This window comes from Polypterus senegalus, chromosome 11, assembly GCF_016835505.1.
Source record: "Polypterus senegalus isolate Bchr_013 chromosome 11, ASM1683550v1, whole genome shotgun sequence".
In the NCBI taxonomy this organism is placed as follows: domain Eukaryota; kingdom Metazoa; phylum Chordata; class Cladistia; order Polypteriformes; family Polypteridae; genus Polypterus; species Polypterus senegalus.
The window spans coordinates 104276863-104293241 of NC_053164.1; the positions used below are offsets into that span (position 1 = coordinate 104276863).

Consider the following 16379-nt stretch of genomic DNA (forward strand, 5'->3'; position numbering starts at 1 on the left):
CAAACCAAACTGGTAATAAATTAGCAAATATAGAATGTAATGAAAACAAAGATACCATCTGTTCCCTTTATGGCGGTTATACATTAAATACAACAATGCACCAACAAAACACATAAAAAAGTCCATGAAAAATGGCAACAGATGAAATGTAATGATGAAAATAGATAGTCCAGAGATCTGCACATTGAATGGGAATGTAAAGATAGTCCTACTGGATGATCCAGAAATGGTGAAGACGGGTGGACGGGTTCAGGAGCGCTCCTTTCTTTGCAGGATGGCAATAAATCTACTTACAGTCCTCATGTACCCAGGCAGACAGTCCAGACCCCAACCACGAAACGATCCAGGACAAAACGAACCCAACAGAAGGTAGGCAGAGAAACAGGAACTTGAAACACAAATTACAAAAACTTGTTTTTTCTTATGGTCACCGGCTCCCTTTTTAAAAGCTGAGCTGACATCCTTTGAACCCAACAGTCCCTGCACCCTCAGCAGAAGACCAATCAGAGCCAATGCAGGGACTTCTGGGAGCTGCCATTTCAAATTCTAATAGAGTACAATGCTCTCAGATTGGCTACTTTCACCATCCCAAGTCGCGTTTTCCTTTACGGTTGCTTCCTGTTCTCTTTACAGTGCAGTATCGATACGAAAAAAGCCATAAAAAATTGCGGAGGATATTTGCAGTTTCCGCTAATAATTATTACTTAGGCTCTAAGGAAAAATCCGTGAATAACTGAGGCTGCGAACCCTGAACCACGTCTTCGCGGGGGTCTACGGTACTTCAAAACAGTATGACAAGAGGTTCTTCCTCACCAAGGCATTTTAAACTTAATAAAAAGTCTTTTCACCTTAGTTGCAAATTTAGATTCAATGTATAATAAAGATGAACACATAATGAGAGACCAATCACTTGTCCATGACCACTGAAACTTAATTTAGTCTAAAAAACTGCCATGACACTATAAATATCATCACTTTATTGTCACACACCTCACAAAACTCCAAAATTAATCATATCATTGAGCTGCCCATGCTGTTTTCATTTTGACGTTTCAAACCAGCACCAGTAAATGAATTGCTCAATAAAAAAATGGATTCAAGTTGATATATTTTAAATGGAATTAATGTTTAACTATAAAAAGAATGCATATTAATGATGAGTACATTGACCGCTTTTTGATTTTTATTTACTGTCTACTTGTCTTGCAACAGGTTTCTGCTTCACACTTCTATTTTCGTTTAATTTTATGTAGGTACACTGTAAACTTATCAAAATTTTGCCTTATGCATTATATCCATATGCAGTATTTACCTCAAACATCCATATAAGACATGGGATTTATGCATTCATAGTGGTTTTGATGTACCCTCCCTGTACTATCCATCTGTATCTGACCTATCTTCACCTTTAATCATTTGCTGTGACAAAAATTGCCTACTGAATGACCACAAATATATACACTGATTCTTTTGTTAATGATATCAGTAATACAGTATGTGTACCCAGCCTCTTTGATATCCATGGACTGAAACACATGTCTTTTGAAACTGCCATTTTCGAGGACAACAATAGTTTCAAATTATGTTGAATGTGATACATTGTGCTAATGGGCCAGTAGATTGTGCTGTCCGGGAAATCACTGATTGCTGCAGGCCAGACTTAAATTCAATGATAGTTACCAATGATCCTGCTTATCCCCTTGAAGGCATCTCATCTCATCAAAACATGATGAAACATGGCTAGCAATAAATGAACTTTGTGATTAGAACAAATATTTCTGGTTAACAGTCTTTTAGGAAAGAAGCTATGTCTTTATTGGCAAAACATTGTTAAATTTTGTTCATAACATTTGATGGTGTTCTTAGTTCATTTTAGATAGTGATGACTTTTAATTACTGGACTTATGGCAGAATATAATTGTTCTTGAGATCTGCAGGCTCTTGTCATTAGAGATAAAAAAGAAAGAGCCAAGAGGACACTGGGAAAAAGATCTCTTAATCAATATATCAGAAAATGAGTGGAAAATAGCAATGCAGAGAATTCACTCGAGCTCCATATGCACAAAGCATACAATTACTCAACTCAAAATGATATATCGAGCACATCTGTCTCGCCTAAAACTCGGCAAAATGTTTCCAGGGCAGGATCCAACCTGTGAATGCTGCAATCAAGTCCCAGCCTCACTGGGTCACATGTTTTGGTCCTGCACCAAATTAACATCATTCTGGACCAAACTTTTTAATTACCTTTCAGATAGCCTTGGTGTCACAATCCCTCCTAATCCACTAACAGCTGTGTTTGGTGTCCTTCCAGATGGGTTTAAAGTGGAGAAGGACAAACAAACTGTGATTGCATCCATTACACTTAACACTAGACTTATTTTGCGAAACTGGAAGAATCTTAACTCTCCTCTTTTAAGTCAGTGGGAAACTGATGTTTTATACTATCTGAAATTGGAAAAAATCAAATACTCAGAGGATCTGTACAGATTTTTTTCAAAACATGGCAGAATCTAATTAATAATATTTTAGAATAAGCTCTTAAAGCACCAAGGAAGCAATTATTTCCACATTTCTTTTTCTTTTCCATTCATCTTTATTGCTTATCAAACTCATCCATTTAGGCATGTTTACAAGCCTTAAGTTTTACCCCATTGGCCATACTCTCTCTCTCAAGGGTGGGGGTCGACTTGTTCTCAATCCTACTTTTTGTAAAAATTGAATGATTTGTATGGAATGATTGCAATTAAATTAATAAAAAAGAAAGGCATTTTCAAATAGAAGGGGAAAAGAAGAAGACAGTGAGAGGCAATGACAGAATACGGCAAGCATATATAGTGGGTGAAAACATCTATGTACACAAAGACATGTTCCAAATCTATGGTCAGGTTTAAAAACAGGCAAATAATGCAAACTATTTAGTATTTAGGCCAAACTAGTAAGAATTACATAACACTACGATTCCTGAAGCCTATGAAAAAACTTAAATCCCTTCACACCTCTCCATTCAGCATCTTTTGTTTTGTAAATACGTTGATTAGCACAAGCCGCAAGCAGCCTGCTATCCCTTCCCTCCAACGCTGCAGAAAGGGCAAAAAGCTCTCCCAGCTCAAGCCTTGTTTACCTGGGAGTGAGGTACTTGGAGCGTTATAGTGTAAATAATATATTGTTATTTGGAACACATGCATTTCATGTGTGTTCTGTGTCTACAAAGCTCTGTGTAAGTGTAGTATGACAGGAAATGCAAGAAATGTTGAACACATGCCTAAAAGACAAACTTTTTTCATGTTTTAGTACTAACGACAAAATTTTGGCATCAAGTGTATAATGTGCGAAGAATAAACACTTTCACAAAAGGTACACGTATACCAAAAAAAAGGTGCGCTTTTATTAATGTTTGTAACCCGAAGAAAAAGAAATCAGGTTGGTGTACTTCATTGACATGACTGCTTTGGTACAGTGGTAAGAACTGCTGACTCATAATCAACAGGTCGCACGTTCGATCCTGGCTGCTTCTCAAAAACGTTCTGAGTAATGAGCTGCTCGTATTGTTACTATTATACAATAAAAACATACATTTGATTTGAGTCTATAACAGCCGGTGTAAATGTATGGTACTTATAAAGGTTAGCTTTTTTTTTTTTTTTAATTTAGTTTAATTCTCTCAGTTGCTTTCATATTCTCCAATCTGAGACTGCTGTTTTCAAATAAAGACGTGCTATAATAGAGATGAACTCAGATGAGGGTTCTGCATTAGAGAAAGAGAACAGAAGCCCTCCCCGCAAGAAAGTTTCACTCACATATAAGAACAATGCAGCTGCGCCAGGCATAAAGGTGAAAGATGGTACCGTTTGGATACAGCAACAGTTGGGGCCGTCATCCTGCCAGTCAGTCTACCCCACACCTGTTCATCGAAGAAACAGCAAGGTTTACAAAGCTCGCCAAGGTATCGTGCAAAGTCCTGTTTTTTGATTATGTTTTGTAATGGTCTTTATATAAAAAAACATTTATATGTTACTTATATAAAAGCCGCATTGAATGCGATTTACCTTGATTTATTTAGATATCTTCCAATAGCATAAAGTCACAAGTAAACTGCAGAGCTTCCTCTGTTTTATCAACATGGGCATGCTCACAAGGTACATGTGTACTGAAGTGACTTTAGCTGCAGGAGAAAGCTCCAAGCAACTGTTGTTATGGTTCTGCCTCTGTCCAGAAACGGTTTCATAAGCTTTATGACCTTAATCTTGGAAAGTCTTTCTCCCATGGGGCAACTGGGATCTTTTCCTAAATAAGATCAAACACAGTTGCATAGGGTGCGACAGGAGCATCCACCTGCAGCTAAAGTCACTTCAGTACACATGTACTTTGTCAGCATGCCCTTGTCAATCAAACACAGGAAGCTCTGCAGTTTACGTGTGACTTTACGCTGTAGGAACATAAGTAAATAAATCAAGGTAAATAACATTTGATCTGGCTTTTATACTGTATAAGTAACATATACATGGTTTTCATATAAAGCCCATCACAAAACATAATCACAAACAGAACTTTGCAAGATACCTTGGCAAGCTCTGTAAGCCCTGCTTTTTCTTTGAAGGACAGATGTGGGGCAGACTAACTTGCAGAATGACGCCTGACCTGTTGCTGTATCTAAAAGGTGACATCTTTAGCCTTTACGCCTGGTGCAGCTGTGTTGTTCTTATATGTGAATGGACTTTCTTGTGGGCAGGGATTCTGTTCTCTTTGTCGGACATAGAACCCTAATCCTCATCTGAGTTCACCTCTATTATAGCACGTCTTTATTTGAAAACAGCAGTGTCAAATCAGAGTGGAGCATGAACGCAACTGAGAGAATGAAACTAAATTTAAAAAAAAAAAAAAAAAGCTAACCTTTACAAGTACCATACATTTACACTGGCTGTTACAGACTCAAATCAAGTGTATGTTTTTATTGTACAATAGCAACAAACGAGCAGCTCACTACTCAAAACGTTTATTTTGGGAAGCAGCCAGGATCGACCCGAGACCTGTTGATTATAAGTCGGCAGTTCTTACCGCTGCACTACCAAAGCAGTTGTGTCAACGAAGTACACTAACTCGATTTCTTTTTCTTTGGTTATATTCTTAAATAAAAGCACACTTGTTTTGTTATACTTATACCTTTTGTGAAAGTGCTTATTTAATATTTGGACTTCAGTCTTCACACATTATACACTTCATGTCAAAATTTTGATGTTAGTACTAAAACATGAAAAAAGTTTGTCTTTTAGGTATGTGTTCAAGATTTCTGCCATTTCCTGTCACCCTACACTTACACAGATCTTTGTAGACACAGAACACACATGAAAGGCATGTGTTCCAAACAACAATATATTATTTACCCAATACAGCTCCAGGTACCTCTCTACCAGATATACAAGGCTTGAGCTGGGAGAGCTTTTTGCCCTTTCTGTGGCGGGGGGTATGCTGCTTGCTGCTTGTAGTAATCAACACATTTACAAAAGAAAAGATGTTGAATGGAGAGGTGCAAAGGGATTTAGGGTGGGATTACAAGTTTTTTCGTAGGTTACAGGAATTCTAGTGTTAAAAAAATATTTTTTCCTTACCTCATCCCTCAAGTAAGACCTCTTTGGTTTTTCTTCAATAACCTTTTGGAAAAAAAAAAAAAAAACATTTATTTTATCTATTTATTGATTTTATGAGCATACAAATTTCCATTATAAAGCCAGAGGGAACTGTTGCCAAATGATTTAACGACTGTTAGCAAGACTAGAAACATCCTTAAATAGGAAGCCATGACATTGCAGGCAACCTGAAGCACACCCTGAATTCAGGAACACCAGGTCAGTTTTAAGATGTCAATTAACTTAACATATATATCATTAAATATGTGGAACCAACCACAGTACCTTGAGAAAACTGATGCGGATAGAGGAAGACAGGGTCAGGGAAGAAGTGATGAACTTCAGTTAATTTTCTATTTTTTCTGATGAGTTTGCAGCAGAAACACTTATATTGGACTATGAGCCCAGCAACCCTAGTTAGGAACCCTGAGCTGCATGTGCTCATAATCTCATTTATGTCATTATCCAGGGCTCACAACAAACAAGGTGAGACTAGGTGTAGACACCAAGCAATTAATCAAAAGCTTCATCTGAGGACTTCGCTCTTGCTTCACCACCATAGGTCAGTACATTATCTACAAAACTGATGCTGCTGCACCATTTATTCATCAATTTCACAATCACCTCAAAAGTGAACAAGACCATGAGGTACCTGAACTATTTTGCTTGGGGCTGCTGCTCACACTATATTTACAGAGAACGAATTACTAATTTCAGGGAACAGAACGTAACATACGATGCTAATTCTCAAATGATGTATAATACACTCAGTTGCAAACTGTACATCAGAGTATCCGAGATCCTATTCTGAAAATATCAAGAGGATCACATCATCCGGAAAGAGCAGAGATAAAAACTTTAGGTTACCAAACAGGATACTCTCCAAGCCTTGACAATGCCTTGATAGAAAAAAAGATAGAGACACACACTTGGTGGTGTATCAAAAATGCAAAAAATGGAATCATACATATTACTCTAGAAGTACTAAGACAAAAGAATTTCAATGAATTCTTTACACATGACAAATTTGAACATGAACAGCAGCCACAGAATCTAATACTCTTATAGTGCCTTCCACAGCATATTACAAACTAATTTGGTTTATTCTCAAGAAGCACAAATCCACTTGTAAGCCCACTGTGATACTCTCTATTAAAAATAATGCATAACTGAAATAAGCCAAGTATGGTGAAGTTAAAATAAAACATCTACTGTACTCTCTTTCTACTGCCAACCCTATTTTATTGCTCTTATCTAAAATATTTTTATAGAAATGTTCTTACCTCTTCTTGCAGAAGAGGCTTCTTTGGTTTTTCTTCAATTGCTTCCTATTAAAATTAGAAAGAATAAAAAAGATTAACCAAAATATGTATGTATTTATTTCAAAAATACTAATGCCAAGGTCACTTTTATAATTACTGAATAATTTATGATACAGTGTAATAACATTAAAAAAATAATAGCTACACATTGGTGCCAATGTTTTTTTTCTACTTCTCTCCTATGGGTTCAGTGTGTGACTGTTCCAGTTCAGTCTGCTCTTTGCTTAGACTACTGTTTGGAGTAGATGTCAAACTTGATGACTGCAGTTGCTGATTTCGTTGCCTGAGGATGTCAGATTATATGACTAGTAACTGTGATTACATGTGGCAACTGTGGATGACAAATTAGATGACTCTGTGATGGCTTTCCAGTACTGTTTCACACTTCCAAAATATCGTAAGCTCAAATCGCACCAATACCGAGGGATTTTTTGTGAAAAAGAGCATCACAAAAGGTTAGCGCTGTCTTTCTCCTTCCCTCCCATTTCCCAATGAGAAGTTTGCAGTGTACTTCCATCTTTCTCAGGTATAATCCAACAACATTTTGTTCATCAATATCCACTAATATTTTAGCTCAGTAAACAGTTTTAGTTTGCCATCATTTTTATAAAAGTTGTAGAAACTGTCAGACTAATGCAGAAGAATATAAAATGAGAAACGGTGAATGTTAAAGACTATAATTAATACCTAACATTTTATTTAGGTGGTCATTATTATAAATCACCAGCTTAAAGCTTTTGTTTCCGACAGAGCTGCCAATGTTCATGGCAAACATCATGCTTCCCTAAAAAACCTTAATACAGGAAAAGAGACAACCTCGAAGTGGAAGTGTGTAGCCTTCACATTGACTTTGAGTGATCTTCCTGAAGTAATACGTAACTTAGTAATTTTTGTACATTAAAAGTATGGAAAGGTTTGGTTTTCTATTTTTTACCTAATAAGCCACACTGCTGTTCTTACATAAAATAATATTTATTAAAAAAACATTTGTCTTACATAAGAAAACTTAAAAGACCCACACAAAAACCTACCACTAATTACTTGTTAAAATCCTAAAATACAGAATTAGGGATGGGGGAATTAGAGAAAGATCACATTGTTGTTTGGCCTAAATGTTAAGTACTTAATAATTTAAGACAAAACAAATTGTGGAATTTTGACACATTTCCCTTTTGGAGGGAGTATTCCAAGAAAAAAGGTTGAAAAACCCTAGTGCAGGAATATCACACAACATTTGATTACATATGTTTCAGTAGTTTATTGTATTTAAGCATTTACTTTGATTAACAAGTCTACTATTATCCAAAACCATGCAGTGTGACTATTAGAAGTAACCAACAATAAAAGACCATGTTCTGCTTTGTAGTATTGAGTTTATATTAGTGGAACATTTGTGGGTATAACATTTGGGGGGCTTTAGCTTAAAACTTTTAGGAACCCTTGTAGTAGACTATCAATCCATGCTAAACTGATGTTTTGCAGTCACAAACCATATAGCTAATTTCAGAATTGTGATGCCTAAGCACTTCACAACGAGCAAAGCAGCTAAAGTTTTACAGCATTAAGCCAAACCAAAGGTTTAGATTACTGAAGCAGTGCTATTTTTAAGAGCCAATTCATGTTCAAGATAAATTTACTGATTCAAAAAATAATTTCTGCTGCTACAGAGAGTACCTTCATTAATTAATCACTAAGCTAGGAGACACTTTACATGATTGACACATTTATTCATTATCTTCAGGAAATATGATAAATTGATTTAATCATCATCCAAAAGGAAACCAGTATTATCATAATAGAAAGAACAAAATACAGAACTTTATAATAAGAGCTAACTGAAAAGGAAAGAAAAATTACATGACATAAAAATTAGGAAAATTCTGTATTTCAAACTGCTTTAATTGCAGGTTCCAAAAATTAAAGAAGATGAGACATGGAACAACATATAAAATAAACAGATAACCACAACTGGCTAATTACGTGCAAAGATTATTAATATTTATAGATAACGCAGAAATATTTCTGGGCCAGATAATCTAACAGTGACATAAATTAAAAGTAACAATGACACACTGATTGCTGAATTGGATGAAATAAAAATGCTCTGCAACTGGGATCTCTAACCACTGTTTTATCATATGCCCTAATTAACAGCTGTCAACAAGAGGATACAGACATATGTGTATATTTAATACAGTATTTATAATCTTAAAGAAACTTGATTCGTAATTGTAATGACTTCGAATTATGTATGTAAAGATAGCAGTCTCTGGAGTATTTCTTACCCAGACAATGTTTGTATGTGCAAGTACACGATCCAGGTTCTGGTTTTTGATACCCATCAGAGTTAATATTCAAACTATCATCTTATCTGATAATTTATCTACATATCACTTTAACGTTTTGGTTGTATAACTGAAGTAGAAATTTAATTATGACTTCTTTTCTTTTACACAGCTTTAGAAGGTCTATCTATATACTTTGTTTACATATTTATATTTTTTATGGCTGAAGCTGTATCAGTAATAAATTATGAAATAGCAGAATGTCTGCGGATTATCTGCAAAATGTGTTTCCTTTTATCCTCTATTTCTATTAGATGAAAATTACATGCTGTATACCTAGTGAAGTAAAAACCAAAAACTATTAAGGGGTATAAATCTTTTTCATCAGACTGTATGTCTTTGATAACATATCAATATTTTGTTATTTACCTTTCACAGTTCCTTACCTCCTCTCTCATAAAAGATCTTTTTGGCTTTTCATCCATCTTCTGCAAAAAAAAAAGATATAGGAAAAATATGAATCATTAAAGAAACTCTAAGCAAATACTTTCATTCTGCTTAATATTAACATTCTCAACTTTATCTTTAACTTTGCACAATATGCAATTGCAAAAAACGGAAAAGAATTTTTTTATAAAACAAAAAATGATACAAATTTTTATATTAATGAAATAATAAGTCTGACAAATTAAAGATTGACAATGAATTTCAAATTAGTGCTTTTTAAGGGGAAAAATATTAGTATAGAGAGTAGGACCTGAGGTAGACACATTCTGTTAAAATAAAAAGAGAAAAAAGTATATATAACTGAATTCTTTGAAGCAATCACACATTCCTTGTGAATGTCTTTGTAGCACAACAGAATCTGCAAAATGATACTGTCTAAAAACACAAACAGGAATTCAGCTAATCTCTGCAGAAAAAGAAAAATGTGTTAGAAATTACAAGAGTAAAAAAAAAAACTGAATTTGAAAATGGATAAAAATAAACAGAGAAAATTAAAAATACTGAATATAGAATATACTGATCAAAAGACAATACAGTATATGCAATAGAATACATTGACCAAAATGCACTAATCAAAAACTAACCATCTAGAAAATGCTGTCTGGCAAAATCTCAACTCACTAAGACTGCCAAATAACACATTTACAGTTTCAAATACTAAAACCCACAAAGGCTTATAAGATGAACAGCTTCAAACATGACATTTTCTAATATAGCAGTTCTAAAATGCAGGAAGTCCTCCTCAAATTATTCAACAAAAAGAAGAGATGTTTCTCTAAAATCCAATAACCAAATCTAATAACACCCATGGATAAAAATGAGACAATTTGAGCCCAGCAGCATTTGTGAATAGGAACCTCAACACTTGTCTGGTAGGAATTCTCAGCCAGTAACAGTATCCAATATTGTCTTTCTTTCAAGTTACTATTAATTTTGCACATCCTTGCTTTAATTAGCGTTTTGATTAGGTATCAAGAGACTTTGACTTATTGAGGTTAGTCTCTGTGGTATTTGAATAGCAAAAAATATATATAAATATATCTTTTTTTCAGGCAAGGAATAAGGCAAATTTTCTGTTGAATATTGACTCTATTCACAACTTTGGAGTCATCATTCTCAAACATGATATAACAGTATGCTAGATATGCCTTTTATTAAGCAGATGACCTTATCTTGATGTCATCTACAAAACAGGGGTGATATGTGTTACTCTAGGACATGCTTCTTACACTGCCTTTAAATTACATTTTCTCTCTGACTAACCTTCCTTATTACTTGGTAACATTAACTGCACAGAATATATGTGTTATGAATGAAAAATGTATTTAAGTAAACTTTAAACATTAAAAAGGGCTACAGACTTAAATCAAATGCTCCTTTCTTGATCTCAAGTCATACTCAAGTTTATTTATTGTTGTATTATTACACTTTATAGTTATCTTTCACAATACTATACTTCTATCTACCTTGAATTTCAATTGCAACATCAACATAATTGTGTATGAACTAGTGTTTTATTTAGTTTTTAGATATTAAATAAAAATTGAAGACATTAAAAAGTCACCTCCATCTCCTCCAAGAGATACTCTCTTGTAGCACTTTTAGCAAAAGGTTCATTTCACCACTGCTTGCTAAGAAGCACCTCTGGGGGGTTTTTCTGCCACTTACTATCAGGCAATTCAATGCTTCCACCTGATGTACTTGAGAAGTTTATTTATTGATTGCTTGATCGGTTGTCCGAGTCTGTATTCTTGTTTTTATGTTTTTGTTGCTGTATACTTTTGAATATCCCCATGGGATTTATACAGTTTATCTAATCTAATTAAGATATTAAAAGAGGCCCTGGCAACTTTCTCCTCACACTGCTATGTCTCATTTATTTTTTGATTTATTAAGTTATTTGATTTCAGTGAGTTTAGTTTTGAAGATGGGAATCACAGCATCACATACTACAGCTTAAAAGATTCTGCGGCAAGACCTTAACCTGCTCTAGTAATATGGGGCAGATCAAGGTAAAACATTCGTCCTGGCAGCCAATCTGACCATGGTTACAGTTGAAACAGCTCAAGGCCAGTATTGTGTAGCACCTGCAGAATGGTACCAGCACAGCTAAAATAATTAATGTTTTACATGTCTTTAAAACTGACAGTTGGCACATTATCGAAAATATTTAAAAAAAAAACAATTTAAGTGGAGGACAATAACACATCACCATAATACAAGTTCCTCATCAAAAAACATAAAAAAAGAAAAGAAAAAATCCTGAGCAAATACAGATTTAGCAACCATATACCAGGCTAACAAAACTGGGATATCACACACACACCTGTTTACTCATGGTGTGGAGGCTGTGTAGTCATGGAGGCAAGATAGCTATAACAAAAATATTTCCAAAAATGGACAGGGAAATTGAAGAATTTGACATAAATCAGTGCATCATCAAAAGAAAAACTATAAAGGATTTGGTTTCAGATGTGAACTATGATGCAATTGTGACATTTACCGTACAACCTCCTGATCAGAACTAAAGTACTACAGGAGAAAACTGGCAGTTGTACATTAATAGCATCTATTAAGACAACACTCTTAATAGCTGTTGACAATATTTTAATTATTCAAATTTTATGTTAAACAAAATTAAAATATTTATGACAAACATTGTGGAATGAATTAATGGGATTCTCAAGATCCCAGTGGAAAACCGAAAGCATCAAAGGGATTCTCAAGATCCAAGTGAAAAACGTACAGAATATACTGTAATTTCCACTGCTGTAAAACAAATACCCATTTTATGAAGTGTACATTTTACACTTTAAAATTCTATCACCTGAATGAGTGGAAGGAAAAAACTTTCATTTCAGTTATTATGAGCAAATGAAGAATAAAACGTCAGACATGAAATTCTTAACAGGAAAAAGAAAAAGTACACTGAAGGCACTAATGAAGTGTAAGGGATGTGGCCGTGTATGCTTATATCTTACAGGGTCTAACCATTTGACGGAGAATTGTCTTAAGTTAGAGGGCAATGAGAACACTTGTTAATTGAAGAGGTCTGGTTAATATACGAAAAACCATCAGGACTCCATCAGATTTTAAATCTTACCAAGTGTCTCTACAATTTCAGGAACTCCAGAGAAAAAAATAATGTAAAACAAATAGGACCTTCATCTGCCGAGTTATTTTGGATTACAGTTGGTCATAGAATGTCATTTCAATTAAAGTAATTTTATGTCAATTCACTGTCATTAAACATGAGTTGAATGAAATGTATTCCTGAATGAAATGCATTTTTTGCTTATCCCACTGGTGTGGAATCATTGACCATACAGTAACAATAGAAAATACTGTAGTAACAGTACACTGAGGCCACAATAAATATTCAACAAAAAACAGATTTCCAAACATGTATATATGTACCAGATATACAGTATGTACCAGACAGAACAAGTTAATAATTTAACAATGCAAGTAGCTAACATACAGGATGACATATAGCAGCAATTGTCGAAGAATCAAGTCTATAGTGACAAAGCACAAGTCGGTAGTGTAGGTTGAATAAGTAGTACAGATATTTTGGCAGTGTAAAGCACAACGGATGTTTTTGGTCACAGACCATGTTAAGCAGACATGTTTATTTTACGAGCTTAAGAGATAACTTTGACATTTTTCAAGTCAAAACTTCTTTTTAGTAATGGCATATATTAATTTGCCTCATGAAAGTATGCTCTAAAATTAAGCAACCTTTGCTAATTTTGCAAAATAACCTTGCCTGCTTTTGCAAATTAAAATGGCAGTGAACAATACAGGGTTCAAACATAAAACCAAGAACTTTAAAATTGCTGAACAGATCCATTTTTCAAGCCAAGAGTATATCAACTATTGATGCTTTTGTTGAGATTTCACACATATTGCAAAACAGTACATCTATATCATTTTAGGAAGAAAAAAAAAACAAAAAGCAAGAAAAGTGTGTGGGATTCAGTAAATTTAAAAGGAGATCAGGTGTGTGCTTCATCTCACTACTTGTCTTCCACTATGGAACCTTTTCAGCCCCAGAAGCATGGTTTCCTCTAGTGCACGGGTGGGCAGATTCAGTCCTGGAGGGCCGCAGTGGTTGCAGGTTTTTGTTCCAACCCAGTTGCTTAATTAAAAACCAATCCTTGTCAATTATTTAATTTCATGGCTTGTTAGTGTGTTAACTCTACCACGTTAGGTCATTCACATATCCTAGATTGTTTTTCCTTTCTAAGGATGTCATCCAAATGATTTGAAGTTTAACACAGACGAGATATTCTCAGTGCTTCACTTTTTTCTCTTCACTTTCCTTGCAAGTATTTAATTAAACCCAATAGTGCCTGATAAATACACACAGGTGTAAATTGAAACAAGCTAAATGGAGAAATGCTGGTTTCCTTTGTCATTTGCATGTTATGGCTAATAATTAAAAACCAAGAATACAACTGTTTGACACTAAAATAAGCAATAAGGGTTCAAAGTTGAAACTAGCGAGACAACTAAAGTGAAGCAGAAGTGTCACTTGAGCAATAAGGGCTTCTTATTAAGCAATTGGGTTGGAGCAAAAACCTGTAGCCACTGCAGCCCTCCAGGACTGAATCTGCCCACCTAGTGTATACTTTTCCTCTCAAAAATACACCTGCAAGTGCTGTTACTAACATTATGAACTGTTGATACCAATGTGTAAATTGCTGTCTCTATTCAACTAAACAATTACTGAAAAATGTCACATGATCACTCACAGCCTTTATGTTTCCATACATAACAAGGCTGTATACCTGGTAAAAGGGGACTGGTATAATTTACTTCACAGCACATGAAAGACTAAATTTACTGACCCATTTTAAGTTAAAACAGGTAATCTTCCACAGCAGTGAGGCAGGAATGACAGCTATGTGCTACCACTCTGCCTATGTTAAAACATCTAAAAATTAATAAGCTTTAACTTGACTAAAACTAAATGTATGACTATAACATCTGCAGATCTTGTTACTTGATTGCATGCTACATGTGTACTCCACCTCTTTGTCACTAGACTACTGAATCAAATGTGAACAATTTTTAATGCGAAATACAATGATTTTTTTTTTTCTGAATGGCTTAAATAAATAAGCTTTAAATGATTCAGTATGTGCTCCACAATTAGGGGTATGCCCAGGGTAAATGTCAAGACTTGACCCAGACTGCCACTGCAAGCAGATGATCAAACAGGAAACATATCCTTACCTCAAGAGAACGGTACCAAGAATCTTATATAAAATGTGTTACGTCAAGTTTATGTTGATATAGTCATGCCACAGAAATAGGGATGGTTTACCTAAATTGAAACCTTTGCGGCTTCAAAGTATGAATATTATATTATACATATCTATAAATATACTGTAAAATCCTAAGCCTAAAAGTGTAACGATTTTATGTGACTTTTTTGTCATGCTTTAAATCGGGCTTATTTTAAAACCTACACTCACCTAAAGGATTATTAGGAACACCTGTTCAATTTCTCATTAATGCAAATATCTAATCAACCAATCACTTGGCAGTTGCTTCAATGCATTTAGGGGTGTGGTCCTGGTCAAGACAATCTCCTGAACTCCAAACTGAATGTCAGAATGGGAAAGAAAGGTGATTTAAGCAATTTTGAGCGTGGCATGGTTGTTGGTGCCAGACGGGCCGGTCTGAATATTTCACAATCTGCTCAGTTACTGGGATTTTCACACACAACCATTTCTAGGGTTTACAAAGAATGGTGTGAAACTGGAAAAACATCCAGTATGCGGCAGTCCTGTGGCCGAAAATGCCTTGTTGATGCTACAGGTCAGAGGAGAATGGGCCTACTGATTCAAGCTGATAGAAGAGCAACTTCGACTGAAATAACCACTCGTTACAACCGAGGTATGCAGCAAAGCATTTGTGAAGCCACAACACGCACAACCTTGAGGCGGATGGGCTACAACAGCAGAAGACCCCACCGGGTACCACTCAGCTCCACTACAAATAGGAAAAAGAGGCTACAATTTGCACAAGCTCACCAAAATTGGACAGTTGAAGACTGGAAAAATGTTGCCTAGTCTAATGAGTCTAGATTTCTGTTGAGACATTCAAATGGTAGAGTCAGAATTTAGCGTTAACAGAATGAGAACATGGATCCATCATGCCTTGTTACCACTGTGCAGGCTGGTGGTTGTGGTGTAATGGTGTGGGGGATGTTTTCTTGGCACACTAGGCCCCTTAGTGCCAATTGGGCATCGTTTAAATGTCATGGGCTACCTGAGCATTGTTTCTGACCATGTCCATCCCTTCATGACCACCATGTACCCATCCTCTGATGGCTACTTTCGGCAGGATAATGAACCTGTCACAAAGCTCGAATCATTTCAAATTGGTTTCTTGAACATGACAATGAGTTCACTGTACTAAAATGGCCCTTACAGTCACCAGATCTCAACCCAATAGAGCATCTTTGGGATGTGGTGGAACGGGAGCTTCGTGCCCTGGATGTGCATCCCACAAATCTCCATCAACTGCAAGATGCTATCCTATCAATATGGACCAACATTTCTAAAGAATGCTTTCAGCACCTTGTTGAATCAATGCCACGTAGAATTAAGGCAGTTCTGATGGCG

The 16379-nt window shown here is 35.4% G+C and overlaps 1 protein-coding gene across 6 annotated transcripts in view; it reads right to left on the reverse strand.

Moving 5' to 3' along the window:
* Positions 1 to 16379, reverse strand: part of cald1a (caldesmon 1a) — a 304498-nt gene that overhangs the window by 69333 nt on the left and 218786 nt on the right. For all 6 annotated transcript variants that reach the window (XR_005635608.1, XR_005635609.1, XM_039769419.1 and 3 more), the window contains 3 exons: positions 9681 to 9722; positions 6911 to 6955; positions 5610 to 5651 (listed from right to left, as the gene is read on the reverse strand). Coding sequence is in view for 4 of the 6 variants with exons in the window: in XM_039769419.1 (XP_039625353.1) it covers positions 5610 to 5651; positions 6911 to 6955; positions 9681 to 9722 (129 nt within the window). In the remaining 2 variants the exon portion in view is untranslated. The remainder of the gene's footprint in view (positions 1 to 5609; positions 5652 to 6910; positions 6956 to 9680; positions 9723 to 16379) is intronic.